Below are 19,548 nucleotides of genomic sequence, written 5' to 3'. Positions count from 1 at the left end.
GTGGCAAAACACTTGACTCACTGCCTTTGACACATTATTTTTTAGATAAGAAGAAAAAAAACAGACGAGAGAGACACTTTTTTAATTTCAAATATTTTAATGTCTTTCTTAGTGTTGGCTTTGTTTTTAAGATGGCTTACCTACTTTAGACATCGGTGTCAGGTTGAATAGGTACCTAGTCCCAAGAATTATCAATATTTTATGCATAAGCGACAGCTATTGATCAATATCAATTGATGTTTCTCACTCCATAAAACTCAATGGTAGAGCCTAGGTTCAAACTCACGACCTCAGATTTGAAAGTCGCACGCCTTGCCGCTTTTCTACCAACGCATGCCCCCAGGCTCTATGCAAAATTGATAATGCAAATTACTCAATGCTCTCTTTACCTTGCATGGAATCAAGGATAGTCACTATGGAATCGAGGTCGTGTTTTTTTTTGTGTTGGATGGTTTTATCATGGTGCGAGAACTCGTTTCAGTTATTCATATTTCGATATTTTATTGGTGGGCTGATTGTATCTAAACTCAATTTTACAGTCCGCAATATATCTAAAATCTTATGCGAGTTTGCACGAAATCCTAAGACAAAATTTCACACATATGTAAGTGCGGAAGCTAATGGGTTTTATTACATATATCCCAAGCGGTTACCGGTTAGTTTAGTAATAAAAAAGTTCTCATTATAGGCCGTCAGGAAAGTGAAGAAACGCCCAAATATTTATTAATTACTAGAATAAATTGGTTGGTCGATTTATAACCTACCTCCTAACGAGCATTGATACCGGAAGCGTGAATAGATTTTTAATTAATTGTTAATTTATGAAAACTAGTAACGATCCAATCGAGCTTTCATTAATTGTTAAAGTTTCATCTTAATGTGGGCGGTTAAAAGCCTTTTGAGGTCTTTGGCATACTGACGAAGGGTCTTTACAATTAAAACACTCATAAAATAAAAACAAAGGTATGAATTAACCTAATTGCTTACCTTTTTATGCCTCTAAATGCCGTGCCGTTGAGAATGTTGAGTTAGTTAACACGTTCACTGCGGAGCCGGATTTTGTGAACTCCCTCTCAGTGCGTTACAACCCACGAGAGTCCTGTATTGAGCTTTCTCTCTGTGCGGTACAAGTCAATTACAGCTTGTAAGGAGGGTTTCATATTTTACCTAAAATACCTTTACCAGATACACATTTATTAAATTTTATTGAAACCATATTTAGTCTAATAACTAATCTATACAATACTGTCTTCGCCGAAGTTGATGACTGTTCGTTTAGATTTTATAGACGAATTAATTAACAGGTCAAAATTGACTTGTACCGCACCGCCAGAACAGGCATAGGTAAAAATGTCGATGATTTAGTAGTGATGTGGAAAGTAAACGAAACCGGCCGCTCTAGGCGCCAAACCATAGGAGGGCGCCAAATTGTCAAATGATAAAAAAACGGCGTTATTTGCGAGTTTGAAAAAAACTAAGAAAAGGCGCTCTAAGTAACTAGGTACGTTTCGCTTTACCCTGATTGAGTAGATCGGGCCGGCGCTGCTCATCATCAATCATTTTGTCTTCTGCTTCCAGTCTAGTGGCCAGCGGCTGCAAAGAAGACATGATCCAGAAGCCAGCGAAGCCAGTATGGCAGGTGGCCGAGAATCGATCCCTGCAGGATGTGGACTCTGATGACGTGGCAGCTGTGGTGCAGATACAACCGCAGAGGGTACGGCTGTCGCTCAAACCTCGTAAGTTAGATTTAAGTATTTGAGATTTTACTTGTGTGTCAAATCGAAAGATATCCTAACTCGTCATCAGTAGGTCATAACAATGTAGTTTAATAGGGAAAAACGTCTTATGTGAGATTTGAAATCACGGCGACTGTTTCAAGCCTCATCCAAGTAACATCGTTCATAGAAGTTTCTCCTTGCCTTGTTAAAGGTTAATTTAAATTTGGTAAGTGTTTTTCGATGTTATGATGTTGTAGTTAGAAAAAATTGCCATAACAACACCTGCCGTTACTCTACTCCTTAGGTACAGTAGATGAAGTCTTACTTATCTTATACACAGATTTTACTTATTTTATTTTTCCTTTCTGCAAATTTAGAGTTCTTAAACCATCAAACTTTTTGGTTAACCCTCCGCGGAAGTTGATACATATATGTAAAAAAATCTTATTGCTTATAGGAGAGACAGTGAAGGTGAAATTTTCATACAGACCAGCGAAGAACTACCCGCTGGACCTGTACTACCTGATGGACCTGACGTGGTCCATGAAGGACGACAAGGAGACGCTGGTGTCGCTCAGGGACGACCTGCCGAGCATGCTGAAAAATTTGACTGATAATTTTAGGTATGACCTTTGACACAGTATAAAACCAGTATTTAATCATTCTTCTAACAAATTTTGCGCCGCGCGGTTTGTCCTTGAGTAGCGCTCGCACGCAGTGAGGTTCAGCGAGTACATGCGAAACCGGAGGATGCCGGTCGCGTCAGTACGGGCCGCGCTGTCGTGTCGCGCGCGGCGCGTGCGAGAGAGCCAAATACCGATCGCGTCGCCGCTGCCGGAGATTAACTACTGAGTCGTCCTTATAATGTGCCTCTGAGAACCTAGCACACTAGCGCACGAATAGTGCGACCGCTAAAGTTTACTAAAGACAGCCAGTTGGCCATTGGTTTGGTGGGCCACTCAAAAACTATCCCGAATAATTTAGTCCTTTAACTCGATTTCCTGCGGTTATCGATTATACCAAATAATGAATTATTTCATAGGAATAGAACCAAAATAGAACTCATTTGAATCATAGTAAGAAATTTTCTGCTTTGTCGGTCCTTCATTACTGAGGATCGCGACCATTTTTCTCCATCAGTGTCGATATTAGGTACTATTTAATACTTAGACCAAGTACTACGTAGTAGGTACATAATTAATATAATTACAAATGGCGCTATAAAATCTGCCATTAAATGACTGGCCCTAGAATCATAGGCGAAGGTAAGTAGGCAACATGATGTCATCTCCTAGAAGAACAATTACTCATTAATCTATTTATTTACTCGTACAATGAAGTACTTAGAATACTAATCATCCCTACTTTGTTGTGGTTTTCCTTGTGTTTATAAAATATCACCGTAAATTTTTCTTTATCATTATCACGAAATCATGACGAATACGTGAATGACTGATTCTCTGATTATTTTTAGTGTACCTACCTAATCTACCTATAGCACAAATTTTTTAGCCTACATTACTTTTAGGTGTTTGAAATAAAGTTTAGGTACATCATCACACTTACCCAAAAGTTTCACCTGCTTATTTACTGTCATTTGACTTATTTATTTGAATTGAATTGAATTGAAAATTTGACGACCGGTCTGGCTCAGTCGGTAGTGACCCTGCCTGCTAAGCCGCGGTCCTGGGTTCGACTCCCTGTAAGGGCATTTATTTGTGTGATGAGCACAGATATTTGTTTCTGAGTCATCGATGTCTTCTAGTTCTATGTATATACGTATATGCATTTATATATTTAAGTATGTATATCGTCGCACTCATAGTACAATCTTTGCTTAGTTTGGGGCTAAGTTGATCTGTGTAAGTTGTCCCCAATATTTATTTATTTATATAGAGGTACCATACACCAAAGAAAAAGCGATCAAGGGCACTGGTGGCAAACAAATCAATTTTTTTTTATAAAATAGGTACTTAATTTGATTCGTTCCTTAGTTATTATTTTGAATTTTACTTTCAGATTAGGTTTCGGCAGTTTTGCAGACAAACCAGTGCTGCCTTATATCAATATCGATGAGAAACGTCGAGAAAACCCTTGCAACGTGGAGGAGGAGAAGTGCGAACCTACGTACAGTTACCGGCACCATCTTTCTCTTACTAACCAGGTAAGTAGGCACCTAGTAGACGTGATATTATTACATACAAGGTCCTAATTTATTAGTTGCAGATATTTTAACACATGATACTTTACATTAAAATAATTAACTTTAAATATAAATTAAGAAATCTTTTCATGTAACTTTTTTGATTTCATTTTCCTAACAAAAAAATTAATTATAATTTCGTCTAAAAAAAATCATCATGTGCATTATCACATGTCACAATAACACTGTCTGTCATGTCAACAACTGTTTGTTGTAAATGTCGTAAAGGTTCGGCGGGAAAACTGCACATGTCATTGAAGTGGCCAGTTACAGTTAAGTGGTACGTAAAAGAGGTACTAGAATCTGTTCAATGAGTTTTCATTTAATAATCACATAAACAGGGTGTTTTTACGTAGCAAATTTGTTTTTCCGTTTTCTCCAAAAAATTCGAAAAGTGGAAATAAAAACATCGTAAAAGCTATAATGTTTCACGGTTTAATATACTCCAGAGACCGAGTACTATCAGCTGTAAAAATATCTGCATCTAATAAATTAGGACCTTATATTTTTCTATGATATGTATTAGGTTCATAGGCCGGTTTCTAGCAAGAGCACAGTCTGCACAATTGATCAACATCTTCCTTGCTTTATCCCGAATTTTTACCACAGGGAGCCTAAAGGCCGCTATGGATATACTGTGTCTTATTTACTTACCATTAAAGGTCCTACCACAATGATGTTTGCCATAGCAGCCATATGTAGAGCATGCGATAAATTCAGTAAGATACAGCGGGGAAAATCTCTCTGGGGGGCAATTGTAACTGGTCCATTTTTTCCATTATTACACTATGATGTTGAGTTCTACATGTATCCACTGAACACGCCTACCATTAACTCTATTTCATAATGCAAACATTGTAAAACATCTAAAAAATGGACCAGTTAGTTACATTAATATAGCCCCACAGTCGAGATTTGCCCCGCTGTACCTTACTCACTGTGATTTCCTAACGATTCTAAGCAGCGGGCCGATTTTTGAGTCTCACGCGTTCGAATTCAGAAAATTGTCACTGAAAATAATAGGCAAGTCACCGTCGTTTTCAACCGGTATTTTAGTGACAGTGAGACTCAAAAATCGGCCCCCAGCGCTGTCATGTGGTCGGACCTTAAGTTTATGCCGATATTGTCGATGATGCTATAAAATATCTCAAATAACTGCTTAGGTACGCAATGAAGTTAGAGAAATGAATTTTATATTGAATTATTTTCTACTATGTCTACTTACTCTCTGGATTCCGGTAGGTATGTTAAGCGTTGCACTCGATGACTCGACACACTCGCTATTTCAACAAAAATACCTTTACGTCAGATTACGTCATGTCAGTTTCTTATTCAATTATATGATATTGTGTGCACGTGCTCGAATCTACTATCGGAAGAAGTACTTAATTCCCATGAATGTAATCAAATAATTGAAATCCATTTTATCAGTTACCTGACATCATAGAGTCTAAAACGGGAAGGTAATGGATAGACGACATGACCAAAGAACTCTTTAAAAAGGCTCGCTCGAAGTCACGCACATAGCTATCAGAATTTTAATCAGACAACTAATTTATAAGCCTGTCTAGCAGTTTAGCATGTGACGTCCCTTATTAATAATATGGAGTACACGCCAAATATAATCTAATTTATTATGAGCTGCCCCATTTGGCAACGGGTCAGCGGTTCTGTTTAGAATTTTGCACTTTCGCTAACTAAATATTAATTTCATCAATCCTTGTAGGTAACGTATATGTTTGTATATGTGGCTTATAAGTACGATTTTATAAAACGTACACTGAGAGAAATTTGCATTGTGAATTTAACAAGTTCGACTTGTTGCGGGTTTATCCGTTTGAAACAAAGTATTTTAGTAAATGGAATAAATCACAATATTGATAATAAATATAAGTTGAATTTGTTCGAACAAGGTGAAACTTGTTAAAAGATATTTGATTGAATCAGCCAAACATATCTTTAAAACAATATGCGTCATGTTGCTTTTATAAAATCGACTTGTTGATTCAAATATATTGTTGATTCAAATTACGAGTAGGTAACTTATAGAATGTACTAGTTAAACTCTGTACCCATCCTCTGTACAATGGTCAAAAATGTATAGCGTCAAAACTTTTTTTCTGACCAGAACTCGATATATGCCCTAAACGACCCACTTTAAATATTTTTTATTACCCAGGTGACTGACTTCATCAAGAACGTAAATGACAGTAAAGTGACAGCCAACCTGGATGACGCGGAAGCACAACTAGACGCCCTAGTCCAGGCTGTAACCTGCGGAGAAAAAGTCGGCTGGTCACTACACAGCAGGAAAATAGTCATCCTGTTGTCTGATGGGCTGCTACATACGGCGGGAGATGGGAAGCTTGGTAAGAAGCTATTTGAACATGAACATCTACAACATCAAGGTTACAGCCACCTTAGATGATGCTGAAGCACAGCTAGACGCCTCGGTCCAGGCGGTGACCTGTGGGGAGAAGGTCGGCTGGTCGCTACACAGTAGAAAAGATAGTCACACCGCGGCATAGATACCATAACGATATCATCGTAAGAGTTTGTGCATTTTGCTACGTACCCTGGACTGGTTGTGACTGCAGGGGAAAGGCCGAATTGCTTGAGTTTTATTCATTAAGGAGTACTTTAGATCAGTTACTGAATATAAAAGTTACGGAAGTAGGAAACGTCTTAATACTTTAATAATCGTTGCTCGTTGAGAATAAACCACTCGATGACCCTCTGTTAGGTCAGCTTTGAATAATATGACGAGAGCTTTTTCTCGTTCATTAGAAAATGCATTAGAGTATAATTTTCTAAGCTAAATATTAGTCATGTTAGCGTAACGAAAACTAAATATTAATTCACAATCCAACACGTGAGGGATATGCAATCGTTCAATGAGGGAAACTAATAATGAGTGGTAACGTTACTGTCGCCCGCTTACCTTTTGTACTTTCCAATTTCAAGCCAGAGAGCAGAGTGCAGAGTTCCTCGAGCTGACTTATTCTAATGTTTGTGTGTTGTGCAATATTCTATAAATCTCATTGTTATGGTTTCTGTGCTTGCTCAACCTAGAAAAGTCACCTGTATAAGATCAAAGTAGGTACAGTAACAGAATGCATTATAGGTGCAGTCGAAGTCAAAGACAATTTGGCGCCTTAAATATTATTGCAAATGAGTAATTAGGTACGAGAGTACTTGCGTTTTCACATTATCCGATCCGATATCGGATGTAGGACCGATATCCCGTACATTTAAGCCGCCATCTTTGATTTTTGCCTTTGAAATCCTTCCGACATCCGATGTTGGATCGGATAATGTGAAAACGCACTAAGTTGTTAACTTTTAGACTTAGTTTTGATGTCAACGGTGCATAATACCTATTTACCTACTCAATAAAACATTAGTCTAAAATGTACAACAGTATAAGTCTATGATAAGCGCCACTAAGTTCCCTAGCTGTAGCTTATTATGCTACCGGCTTTTATAGATGCTATAAAAAGCTGTATTTGAGCCGCTTTCTCATCAAGTAACATGACACTAATCTGAAATTATATTCAGGTGGAGCTATCAGGAAAAACGACGAACAGTGCCATTTGGACGATAATGGATATTACACCGAGTACTCCATTTATGATTATCCGTCGCTCGCCCAAGTCTATAGACTCTTAGATAAGTACAAGGTAAATAATGTTTCCTCTCCGGATTAAAGCTTTAACACAGAGACCAGCCAATGTAAGCAAACTGAGCCACTGTTTACGTCGTTATTATCTCGAATAAAGATGTGGTTATTTTTAGGTGAACGTAATATTCGCCGTGACGGAGAGAGTGAAGGATCATTACGACAGCATTCACCAGCTGATGGCCGATTTCACGTACGTCGCTAAGCTCGAGAGCGACAGTTCGAACATATTGAAGCTAGTCAAAACGGGTTACGAAGACATCGTGAGCGTCGTTGACTTTGAGGACGACGCCAGTGCAGGGCCCGTGAAGGTCAAGTACTTCACGGACTGCGGAGTGAAAGGGGGCTCGCTTATAGAGTCCACGCGGTGCGCCGGCGTCGAGTACGGCATGACGCTCAACTACGAGGTCCATGTCACATTGGAGTCATGCCCCGAATACAAGAAGGTACTCAATTAATTACCATCAAGTAGCGCCTCTGCTTAAGTATTCTGTGGCAGAACGCAGCGCATTATTGTTGCCGCGTATCAGTTCCGTTACATCCCTCACGTGCGTGCGTATGCTTTGAAGATGCACTCGAAATGCACACATCAAAATTATTCTATTCTGTTATGCATTAACGCGTAAGGCCGTTTTCACATTATCCGATCCGATATTGGATGTCGGACCGATATCCCATACATTACAGGCGCCATCTTGGATTTTTTCTATTGAAATCCTTCCGACATCCGATATCGGATCGGATAATGTGAAAACGGTATAAGCAGTAGGAAATGTTTCATTTCAAGACAGCGCTAATTATGTATTCTTATCAGACATATCTACGTGCTCTTTCGAAATGCAACTGAGGCTAAGGACCCTACTGCATAAATATTTGTAGGTACCTATAGCCTTCCCAAATCGGAATAGTGGAGCCATGAATAGTTCACTGCGCCATAAAAGTCTCAACTCCAAAAAAGGCTCATGCATGTAAATTGCGCTCATAGACCAAACATAAAACGGGGCCTCTTAAACTATTAAATATTCAATTTTACATACAATGTAAGTAGTAACAGTAAAATGTTAAATGCAAGCTATGGCATCCAGGAAGCGTGGATCAAACCATACGGAAAAAGATGCACTAAAGTTTACGATTGGGTGTTAACACAGATTGCCCAGACACACTGTGGCTCAGTAGAGTATTCATATGTTTGTTTTATTAATCGCCGTAAAATTTCAGTTAGATACAGTAAATCATAGCTTTTTGTTATGACAGCTTTATAATGCATGTGTATACGACTAACAACAGAGGCAGTATTTTTCTTTTGGATCAGTTGAAGATTGCTTATTGACTACACGTGATATCAACATCTTGTGAGATGACTGGGTGGGATAAGTGCTACCCATAAAAGATGTTTTTTTGACACCTACAATTTCGAAGTTTGTGTGACTCAACTTCGTATAGATAAGTGAAATCGTATGTTTTAACCGCCTATTGCAGATCAATCTCTTCACTAAAGCTATTATGAACATTATGGTACGAGTTTGAGCGCTAAGTCTCAACATAACTAGCTATATGAGAGTCACAAAGCCATCGATAGGTACCTATAGCATGTTGAATAGGATAGAACAAACTAGTACAAGGTATACTTCGATATTTTTAATAAACACCGTGTCGCTTCATGAGTTTGACATTGTACCTACTCAAAAATTATATATTAAATAAAGATACATTGTATAATTGCAGTCAAACCAAATGATACGCATATCGGAGAGTCAGCTAGGGCAAGACTCACTGACGCTGGATGTGGAGATCCAGTGCGGATGCGAATGCGAGACCAACACGGATCCGGATTCGCGGACTTGTCCGGCCAACTCGCACCTCGTGTGTGGCGTGTGCCAATGCAATAAGGGATGGTGAGTACCTACACAACTAGTCAACTACACAGTAGTAACAAATGTTTCGCATATCGGAAAGTCAGCTAGGGCAAGACACAGATACTGGAGGTGGACATCCAGTGCGGATGCGAATGCGAGACAAGCACAGATCCGGATTCGTGGACTTGTCCGGCCAACTCGCACCTCGTGTGTGGCGTGTGCCATTGCAATAAGGTATGGTGAGCATACAATAGTCACACATGTTACGCATATCGTAGTAAGCTAGGGCAAGACTCGCTGACACTGGAGGTGGAGATTCAGTGCGGATGCGAATGCGAGGCAAGCACGGATCCGGATTCGCGGACTTGTCCGGCCAACTCGCACCTCGTGTTCGGCGTGTGCCAGACTGCCAGTGCAATAAGGGATGGTGAGTACAAATACACGTCGTCTTATGGGCATGTCCAACATCAGCGCTAGCGGCGGCCGTTAGAACTAATTTGACACTAGAGGTTTTATTTATTTAAATATAGAAAAGCCGACACGATGAGGGCAGCATCAGTCCTGCACGTAGCGAATAGAGAATCACTGTCAAAGTTAAATGTGTATAATGAAGAATTTATTATATTATTTGTATGTGCAAGATCGATAGAAATGCTGATAAGTTCATTTTTAAACGGTTACGCATCTCATAAAATACATATGTGGAATGTTGATTTATCAATATTTATTTGTCCTCGTACCTAATTGTTTATGTCGAGGTAATGCCACTAATTAATTACCATCCTGCACGATAAAACATCAGGCCGTCCCTATCGCACTTAGAAAATAGTGCGCAAGGGACGGATGTTTTATCATTTATCGCGCGACCATGCTTGCCTGTCTGATGACAGGATCATTCACGGTCAGTAGCAAAAGTAGGTATCTAAGGGCCATTTGCACCACCCGCCCAACTCAAGGTTAGTGGGCTTTCAACTGTTAAATTCCATATAAAATGGTGGGTTAACCTCGGGTTAACCCTCCATTTTCGTTGGTGCAAGTGGCCCTAAGCAGCTGAAGATTTACAATTACTTTACTGCCAAGTAATAAGGTTAATATTCTGAGCTAAGATTTTGCATAGTTTTAAAACGATATTCTGCGACCTAGGGGATCCAAAGCCCTACAACGGGAAGTACTTACAATGTTACGACACAATTTTCTTTCATGCTTTAAAGACTGTATCGTTAAGTATGAAGACAACTTTGAGTAGCCGTATTTATTTGCTATTATTTTTTTTTCTTATAACAAGACATGGGCTTAATAAGGCACATAATAAGGTACACATTTTGTCCTAGAAACTCGACGTAAAGCATATGGTTTAGACAGTATTGACTTAATCCTCCCGAGTACCAATTACGATTCCGGACAAATGCTACTAGAAAATTCACAAAGTGCGTAAAAGACGATACAATTGTGAAAAAAAATTGTACGGTGCGAACCTCAACGACACATGATCCACAAAGCAGAATATCTGGACATAGTCTAGCCACTGTTATTTTAAAAATATAAAGTTCAGGATCTGTGTATGGCGGTCTTTTAGAGAATGTGGCATGGTGCTTACTCTAACTCCGACTTTGATGTCGAATTTGACTATCATACACTGTTTATATCGATCTGGTTTAGGCACTGTTCAAACACCACGAATATCAATTAGACTTTGGCCTATGGCTAATTTTTTTATCTGTTTCTCTTATCCTGCTCTCATCAAAAATTTACGGCAATCCGGAACGTTGCTCAAAAATGCGTTTTTTTAAATTATATAAATTCACCGCATTCATTCTGCAAGTACCCAATTGAAAAACCACGAAGAGGACTCTTAAAGAATATATTTTCGCAGCATATTAACCTCTGTTTGTTGAAATCGTACAAAGAGTCATTGAAATATTCTCAAATTAAGCCAGATAGGGGTTGTCCGAAATTTATTTGCTAGACCTTAATGAAAGTACCATAAAGTCCCTAAAATAAAAAAAATATCAGACCTTCTTATATTAAATAGTGCTTACCAATACCTTCAGATCATACTCTCGGAACATAATAATACAAAATTATGCACATGTCAACATTTAGACGAGGTTTGTTTTGTCCTTATACTTAACGATACAGTCCTTAGTAACAACTTGAGTTCTTGAAAGACCACAGTACGAGTTGGAATATTAGCCTTAAGTTTGAAATAAAAGGGTTGTATTTTAAACTATGGTAGTGAAGCTAAACGCTTGTGAACGGTTTTGTTAATTAGACAGCTTTTGTAAACAAGACTGGTGGGCACGTAAATTTCACATAAGCACCAATAATTTTCTGGCTTACAGGATTTTCTAACACGAAACAAAAGATTTACTTGATAATATCAAGAATGTTTGTTTAAATTTACATATGTATAAGGTTAAAATAGAACCGGATTGTTTGTATACCTAACCAAAAATCCTACTCTTCACTATCCTAATTGTACGCTTCCGCCGTCAGTCAGTGCCCTAACATAAGTATACACTTGTCTACACAGTTACTAAATATCACAACATAAAGGGTTAGTTTGACACTTATTGGAAGTTGGGCACTTGACCACAGTATAATAAAGAGTACTATCGTACAGTATGGCCACTCCCGCTCCCCGCTGAAAGTGCCGCCCACCCCCTGTCGGTTACCTGACAGTTACCGCCTGTCAAAAACGCGAACAATCGACCTGTCATATCTCACTCATACAAGCATGGTACGCGTTCACCTACACGAGTTTAGAATGTGTGCTAGGAACGCGCCTCTTTCATATATTTGATCGCCAGTGTCCGAGATGTGACTTGACACTCTCTACTTTTCCATTTTTGTTTTTTTGCTCAGATTTCCTAATATAAGAAACTACTTATTCCAACTTATCCGTATTTTTACTACACAGGTCTGGTCCCTCATGCGATTGCTCAATAGAAGATGAGGAGAAGTCCATGGCTCTGATCGCGCAGTGCCGCGCTCCGAACGCGACCAACTACATCCCGTGTTCAGGAGCTGGCGACTGCATCTGCGGCATCTGCAACTGCGACCGCGGCTTCCACGGGAAATACTGCGATTGCAAGTCTTGTGAGATTAGCAGGTATGTATCATACTACACTAGCTAGCCTGACTTTTTCCGCTTTATAGAAGACGAAGAGATCATGGCTTAGATCGCGCAGTGCCGCGCTCCGAACGCGACCAACTAGAGGTACATCCCGTGTTCAGGAGCTGGCGACTGCATCTGCGGCATTTGTAACTGCGACCGTGGCTTCCACGGGAAATACTGCGATTGCAAGTCTTGTGAGATTAGCAGGTATGTATCATACTACACTAGTTAGCCTGACTTTTTCCGCTTTATAGAAGACGAAGAGATCATGGCTTAGATCGCGCAGTGCCGCGCTCCGAACGCGACCAACTAGAGGTACATCCCGTGTTCAGGAGCTGGCGACTGCATCTGCGGCATTTGTAACTGTGACCGTGGCTTCCACGGGAAATACTGCGATTGCAAGTCTTGTGAGATTAGCAGGTATGTATTTTTATCTTACACTAATCTAGGTCCTCATGCTTTGTTGAAGATGAGAAGTTCCATAGACGTCTGCTGCGAGACGATGATGTATCTGTCAAATGTGGTTGATGCAACTGGCCCTAACAAAAAAGAAGCCACTTGTTTGCAGGTTACATCTACATGACATGACACACATATGAACTCAATATTGCTCATAAATTTTCCCCAGGCGCTTGGTTTTTAATCATTTTATTTAACTAGACGATCAGCCAAACATGCTCATGAATAATGTAAGATGTATGAAAATTCAAAATCAATGAAGATCACCACTTGCTTAGTTCAAAACATTGTGAGGTAAACTCTTTCACGCTGTATTTGGTAATAATCTCAAGTCAATTAAACCTTTATTTCCAGAGAGAACGACATGCCATGTGGCGGCGTCGGTCGCGGCGCCTGCGCCTGCGGCCACTGCGTCTGCGCAGAAGGCTGGACGGGCAGCGCGTGCGACTGTATCGATAGGAACGACACCTGTATAGCGCCGGGGGGAGGGGAGGTGTGCTCGGGGCGAGGGGAGTGTGTTTGTGGTGAGTAAGGGTAACTTTATGACCTGAAAAGTTACGCGTTTCAGAGAAAAATCTAATTATGACTAACGAAAATATGGACAAACGATACATTATGACTTAAGAGTTTATGGGAAACTGAAAATGAAATGAAAATGAAATATTTATTTTTCAAGTAGGCATATTACAATGCGCATATGAACGTCAAATAAAGCTACGCCGGCTCTAACCCTACGCCTCACTCTCGAGAAGATTTCAGTCCCCCCTCGTTGGGAGGGGGGTATCCACTATGGGACCGGCAAGAAACTCGGCGGGTCACTTCTTTTCAAAACATTACATCTTATAATTAACATGCATTACTTAAATAACAAGATAAAATTTAACATGCAAAAGTATTCATCAAAAAAATATTAAGAGACTAAGTAGGTAGGTACTCTATGGAAATTAATTTCAATAAATTATATTGTAGGTAGTTTAATAATACGTCGTTCTTCTTCAGAGAAAACATATCAAATTGTCACAGAAGAAAAGATAATATAAATAGCCACAGTAGGAACCAATAGAGACCCGTCCAAAGCATACTGCATAGAATGTTGAGGAACGACATTTGTTCGTCAAGCAAATATCTTCCTTCGAGGTGACGGCCTTGGGACTTGGAACACGAGAAATGGGCTTGAGGTGACTTAGAGAGGTGCCTCTGTGAAGGCTGGACGGGCAGCGCGATCGACTGTATCGAAAGGAGAGCATTTCTTTGTTTTTGCCATTTTAATTTTTTTTTTACTAAAAAAATAGGGAATTTTAGGTCAATTGTACTAACAATCACGAGTACTTTCAATCTCACTGTGAGACAAAAAGTGTCCCAGAATTTCCATACATTTTTGTTAATTTCCTCTTTTGTTACCCCACACAACATGTATGTAAATGGTAACAAAATAAGAAAAAATCGTATGGGACAATTTTTTAACTACTAGGATTGAAGAAGCTAGTGATTCTGAGTAGAAATACCATAATTTTTTTCAAAAATATCACATTTCATAAAAGTGGGCACTTGCATCGTGCCGGGGGGGGGATGTGCACATGGCGGGGGGGGGAGTGTGTTTGTGGTAAATAATATCATGGACTAATTACACCTAGACCGCCAATTCCCTTGCGGCATCTAGCTACATCTATCGTTCAGTAGCAGAATTAGTGATCAAGGTGGTGTACTAAGGGAGGAGGTAGATGATATGAGTAAGAGACAGTTAGTCGGACATTGGAAGAAAAGTGGTCCTTGTAGCTGGATCAAAATCCTCAACTGAACTTAATGGTTATTGGTTATTGTAGATTTCTAAACCACCTCGAAGTTTGTAATTTATTGACGAAATAATGAGCATTACTCAAATTTTTCAGGACAATGCGAGTGTCAACCGTCGGAATCAGGCAGCAAGTACACTGGCGCGTTCTGCGAAACATGCGCCACGTGTGAGAACCCGCTTTGCGCAAACGCAGAACCCTGCGTCACCTGTTACCTGTCCAAGAATTGCACTGAAGTGTGCAACATTAGAGGCAGCAACTATACTGTGGCTGACAAAATCTCAGAGACAGGTATAATTTAACCGACTTATGTTTTATTTTGGCGTATTTTTTTCACGACTGTACAGTAAGCGAAAACCCATTCTGCGCCAATGGCATACTATTCAAAGACCTGCGGGAATAGCACCTTTGTGTGGTATAGGCTATCGCATCGGTGAGTCCTTATCGCGCTTATAAAACATGCGAAAAGGACGCAGCGACGCTGTAGGCCATATCACGCGACCGTGCTTGCCCGCCTGATGATATAACAGCAGAAATGTCAGTAGCAACCAGTATTTCTGAGTCAACAGGCCCCGTAGCCGAATGGCATTTCTGACGTAGTCATCAATACGCAAGATGGGATAGATATCTACTATCGTTTCGTTTCGTGAGCGTTTCGTGAGCGTTTGTGCCATTCGGCTAGGCACCCTGATGTAAGTAATTAGGTGAAGCTACCAGACATGGCAGGCATTTCAGTTTGCCTACCGATGTACCGACACGGTGATATTTGTTAATATACTTATACTAACGCCTTACTAGAAACTATTAGCAAAACCGCGACAGTATTATATGTGAGTGTGCACGGAAAACGTCCCACTTTGGCGATTGCTATAAAGCCGCTTTGTCAGTTTATTCATATAGAGATACAAGTAAATCTCGCCTTAATGGTAACCGACAAAGTGGGACGTTTTATACCACAGTATAATAAAGAGTACTATCGTACAGTATGGCCACTCCCGCTCCCCGCTGAAAGTGCCACCCACCCACCCCCTCTCGGTTACCTCACAGTTACCGCCTGTCAAAAACGCGAACAGTCGACCTGTCATATGTCACTCATACAAGCATAGTACGCGTTCACCTACACGAGCTTAGACTGTGTGCTAGGAACACGCCTCTTTCATATATTTGACCGCCAGTGTCCGAGGTGTGGTTTTACTAAACAGTTAATAAACATATTCATGCGTTGATTTAATTATAAATTCATATATTTTTCTCTGATAAAGTGGTATTCCTGCTAATCCCGACTCGACCCGATAAAAGCCTGCAATGTTCCAGTTGCTATTACCTCAGTCTCAGTGAAAATTAATTATCTTCATCACAAACTTATTTACTGACTAGTCATCTCACCATCATATTTTTTATAAACAAACGTTATCAAGAAAGTGTCATGCACGTTTGACTAATGATGGCAGAAAATAGGTTAATTATGATCAGCTACTCTGTGGTCACGTTAACGAGTCGAGACCCTCTTTAATCGTCACGGTAGCATAATGCGGTTTGTGGTGAATAACTGTTACATTAACTACCTTTCACACTATTATAATTAACTTCATTAACGAATGCTGAGTTGATCTTGAGAAAGTTACATCTGGATGTGGTTGTATTCGTATGTGGTGCACATCAAACACGTAGATATTTTCCATTTTATAGAGAGGCACTTTTTGAATACTAGGGTAAACTTGCCTCATTCAGTGACATGCTTAATTCGGTGATACAAGCTTTGAAGCACTATTCCAAAAGACGATTTTTGGTTGTTTCACCGAATTAGGCGTGTCCTCGAATGAGGCGAGTTTAACCTACGTCAGTAAGCAAACGAGAAAACGGTCTGCTTGATCCTTTAGTTGCTCCAGAGGTGTTAAATACTCGTAGCCGACCCAGCATTCGTTGAGCTCTAACAACCTTACTGCTAGGAACTACACTGTGCACTACAAGTAAGGTCTAATGTTGGGAGTACTTTCCCAAATGGCGTTTTCTGCAAGTTTCCAATCGTAGAAAATGGCAAATTATGTAATGTAATGTGTTAACATTTCTTTACAGTCACAGAAAGCAGCGACCAAGTCTCCTGCATTCTCCGAATAGAAGAGGGCAGTCAAGAATGCGAATACAGGTACACCTACACTGCCAGCACCAAAGACATGGTTGCCATGGAAATAGTTATCCGTTCCAAGCAATGCGGGCAGCTCACCAGCGCCAAGCTTATGACCAGTGCTCTGATCATCATGGCCTGCGTTATAGCGGGCGGTATAGTCATCATCATGGGTATAAAGAGTGCACAAATAGTTTCAGATAGACGGGCGTATGCCAAGTTTGTGCAAGAAGCGGAGATGAGCAGGTTGCATGCTCAGGAGTTGAACCCCTTGTATATATCGCCGATCACTGAGTTTAGGTTACCGGACAGTTTTCCTAGGGATAAGAATGATTAGTTTTAGAATTTTGAAGTATGTGATGGATATGGTTTGAGTATTATTTTATGTAAGTATTCTGTTTTAAAGTTACAGATACAGGAGAAGGATGTATAAATTGCGCGTTTCAGTTAGAATTTAAGTACAGAACAATAATCATTAATTTCTACAAAAAACATCAATTATGTATGTACCTAGTATTAACGACGTACAATTATTTATCAAAGTGACTATATTCTTAAGGGTTTCGAGATTGCCTTTCTGTGTACTTACATAATATATTTAGATTATAAACATATTAAGTTGGTCAAAGACCAGCTCAAGAGTACTTATGGAACCAAAAATATGTACCTATTCAAGTTTCAAGTAAGATATTTTAGAAATAATTTTAATGTTGAGAGTTAAATCCTTTAGGTGCTTACAATTAATAGGTTATAGTTACGTGTTACATTTGAGTCAATATTAAAATAATATAGGGTAAACCGAGGTGAAGAATACGTTAGCTACGGAACAATTTGGCCAGAAAACATGAAGTAAAGATTCTTTGCTTTCTTGATAAACACTATGTACCTATACGAAGTAAGTCGTCGATCAACTGACGGAAACACTAATTTTCCCCCCGATCCCTCGGTGATCCAGATTGCCCCGGTCTACCCTATGTGTTCAACGTATTTTGCTAGTCTTTCGCATTATGTACATAAGATGATTTATTGAAGTATTTCCTAGTTATGCCATATTGTTGATTAGCTTTAAGACTATCCATTTCATTTCGAGTTTGTTTCATTCATTTTGAATGGAAAAGTATATTTAACGGAACGAACCACAATACTATAGAACAGATACATTTGTATTTATTGAAGTATTACTGCTTGTTACAATATATTTTTCCCCTCACTAGCTCGGAAACACGTGTTTGGCGGGTAAAAACCCACTTTAATACAAATTAACAGCGATAAAAGTAGGTGAATCTAGTAATAAAGATGAATTACCACCTGTGGAACTACTGATTTAGTGAGGGGAAAAGTTTTGTGTTACACTCGGGTGCATCCACTTCTCGTGTGTTAAAAAACTATTCTATTGTGGGTAAATTCCACACTCGGCGTTAAAATTTGACCCACTAGTGGGTAAAGTAATTTGACCTTGAATATAGCCAAATTTTCTGCCTTTAAATTGATAAAAGTGGGTTAATCTAGTGATGAAGATGTTTTACCACCTGTGGAACTACTGGAAGCAGTGACAAACGCGTTTTTTGCGTTGTGCTTTCCTCGCTATAGTGAGGGGAAAAGTTTTGTGTTACACAAGGGGGCAAATGTATTTTACTTCTCGTGTGTTGAAAAACTCGCCAAGTTCAGGATTCTATTTTCGAACCAGTCGCTTTGCTCGTGGTTCAACTATAGACTCCTTTCACTTGCTCGTTTTTCAATTCCACACTCGGCGTTAAAATACAACTTTGCACCCTTGTATAACAAATAACTATTATTGAAGTTGATAGTTTATGATCGTTACATTTATCGGTTAAGAGTTACCTTACTAATTTAGATATATGCGGTATTCTTAATCTACATATGTACTTAATGACAATTTTAACTCTTAAACACTTCACCCAGTTTCTACCAAAATGTAGATAATTTGTTTAAAAATAAAACACGCTAAAACATTTAATTTATATTTTATTCCCTTTTTTCATCATATTACAAAAATATTTTATATTGAACAAACAGTTAACAGGTTTTTGCAATAAATGCAACTTTACAGGTCCCTCTACTATGTAGATAAACAAAATTTACAGCAAAATGTGTCATTCAAAGAACAACCCCCCCTTTAGCACAACTTGCCTTGTCGCGCGCGAGTCCATACATCAAGCGCGACTTCAAGTATGGTATCGCGCGCGACAAGGCAAGTTGTGCTAAAGGGTCTGAGAAGCATAACATGACAGGGGCTAGTCGAGATGAAAATGAAAACGTATTTGTAGAAAACGATATTTGAAACATAAATTTGATTTTCGAATCTGTCGGCCGATATTTATTTTATTCGTTTATAGTTTGTCATCTTGGCTAGTCCCCCAGGTACGTCTTGTACGATGCGACAAATATTTCTCAAAAAACAGATGTTACCCCCTGCTTAAAAATATCACGTTCCTTTCTGAATATAATTATTTATTTGCTATACACCATATTTTATGCCAATAATGTAACAGCCACATTTCCGCGTTATATAGTACATTATATACATTCGCTAACACGGAAGCCCTTTAACACCCGAATTAAAAGTAATTTATTGA

General features: G+C 39.3%; 1 protein-coding gene across 1 annotated transcript in view; it reads left to right on the top strand.

Moving 5' to 3' along the window:
* LOC125231266 (integrin beta-nu) overlaps window positions 1–18,178 on the top strand; it is a 38,283-nt gene extending 20,105 nt beyond the window's left edge. Inside the window, exons 3-13 of the mRNA XM_048136662.1 lie at window positions 1,579–1,736; window positions 2,176–2,341; window positions 3,738–3,882; window positions 6,101–6,290; window positions 7,480–7,601; window positions 7,717–8,046; window positions 9,326–9,495; window positions 12,377–12,568; window positions 13,388–13,557; window positions 14,923–15,117; window positions 16,903–18,178. Coding sequence (XP_047992619.1) covers window positions 1,579–1,736; window positions 2,176–2,341; window positions 3,738–3,882; window positions 6,101–6,290; window positions 7,480–7,601; window positions 7,717–8,046; window positions 9,326–9,495; window positions 12,377–12,568; window positions 13,388–13,557; window positions 14,923–15,117; window positions 16,903–17,288 — 2,224 coding nt within the window. The 3' untranslated portion in view covers window positions 17,289–18,178. The remainder of the gene's footprint in view (window positions 1–1,578; window positions 1,737–2,175; window positions 2,342–3,737; window positions 3,883–6,100; window positions 6,291–7,479; window positions 7,602–7,716; window positions 8,047–9,325; window positions 9,496–12,376; window positions 12,569–13,387; window positions 13,558–14,922; window positions 15,118–16,902) is intronic.
* Window positions 18,179–19,548: the final 1,370 nt, after the last annotated feature.

The sequence above is a fragment of the Leguminivora glycinivorella genome, chromosome 11 (assembly GCF_023078275.1).
Source record: "Leguminivora glycinivorella isolate SPB_JAAS2020 chromosome 11, LegGlyc_1.1, whole genome shotgun sequence".
Taxonomy (NCBI): Eukaryota; Metazoa; Arthropoda; class Insecta; order Lepidoptera; family Tortricidae; genus Leguminivora; species Leguminivora glycinivorella.
Note: the sequence above shows the minus strand (reverse complement) of the source record. Positions and strands in the feature narration are given on the sequence as shown.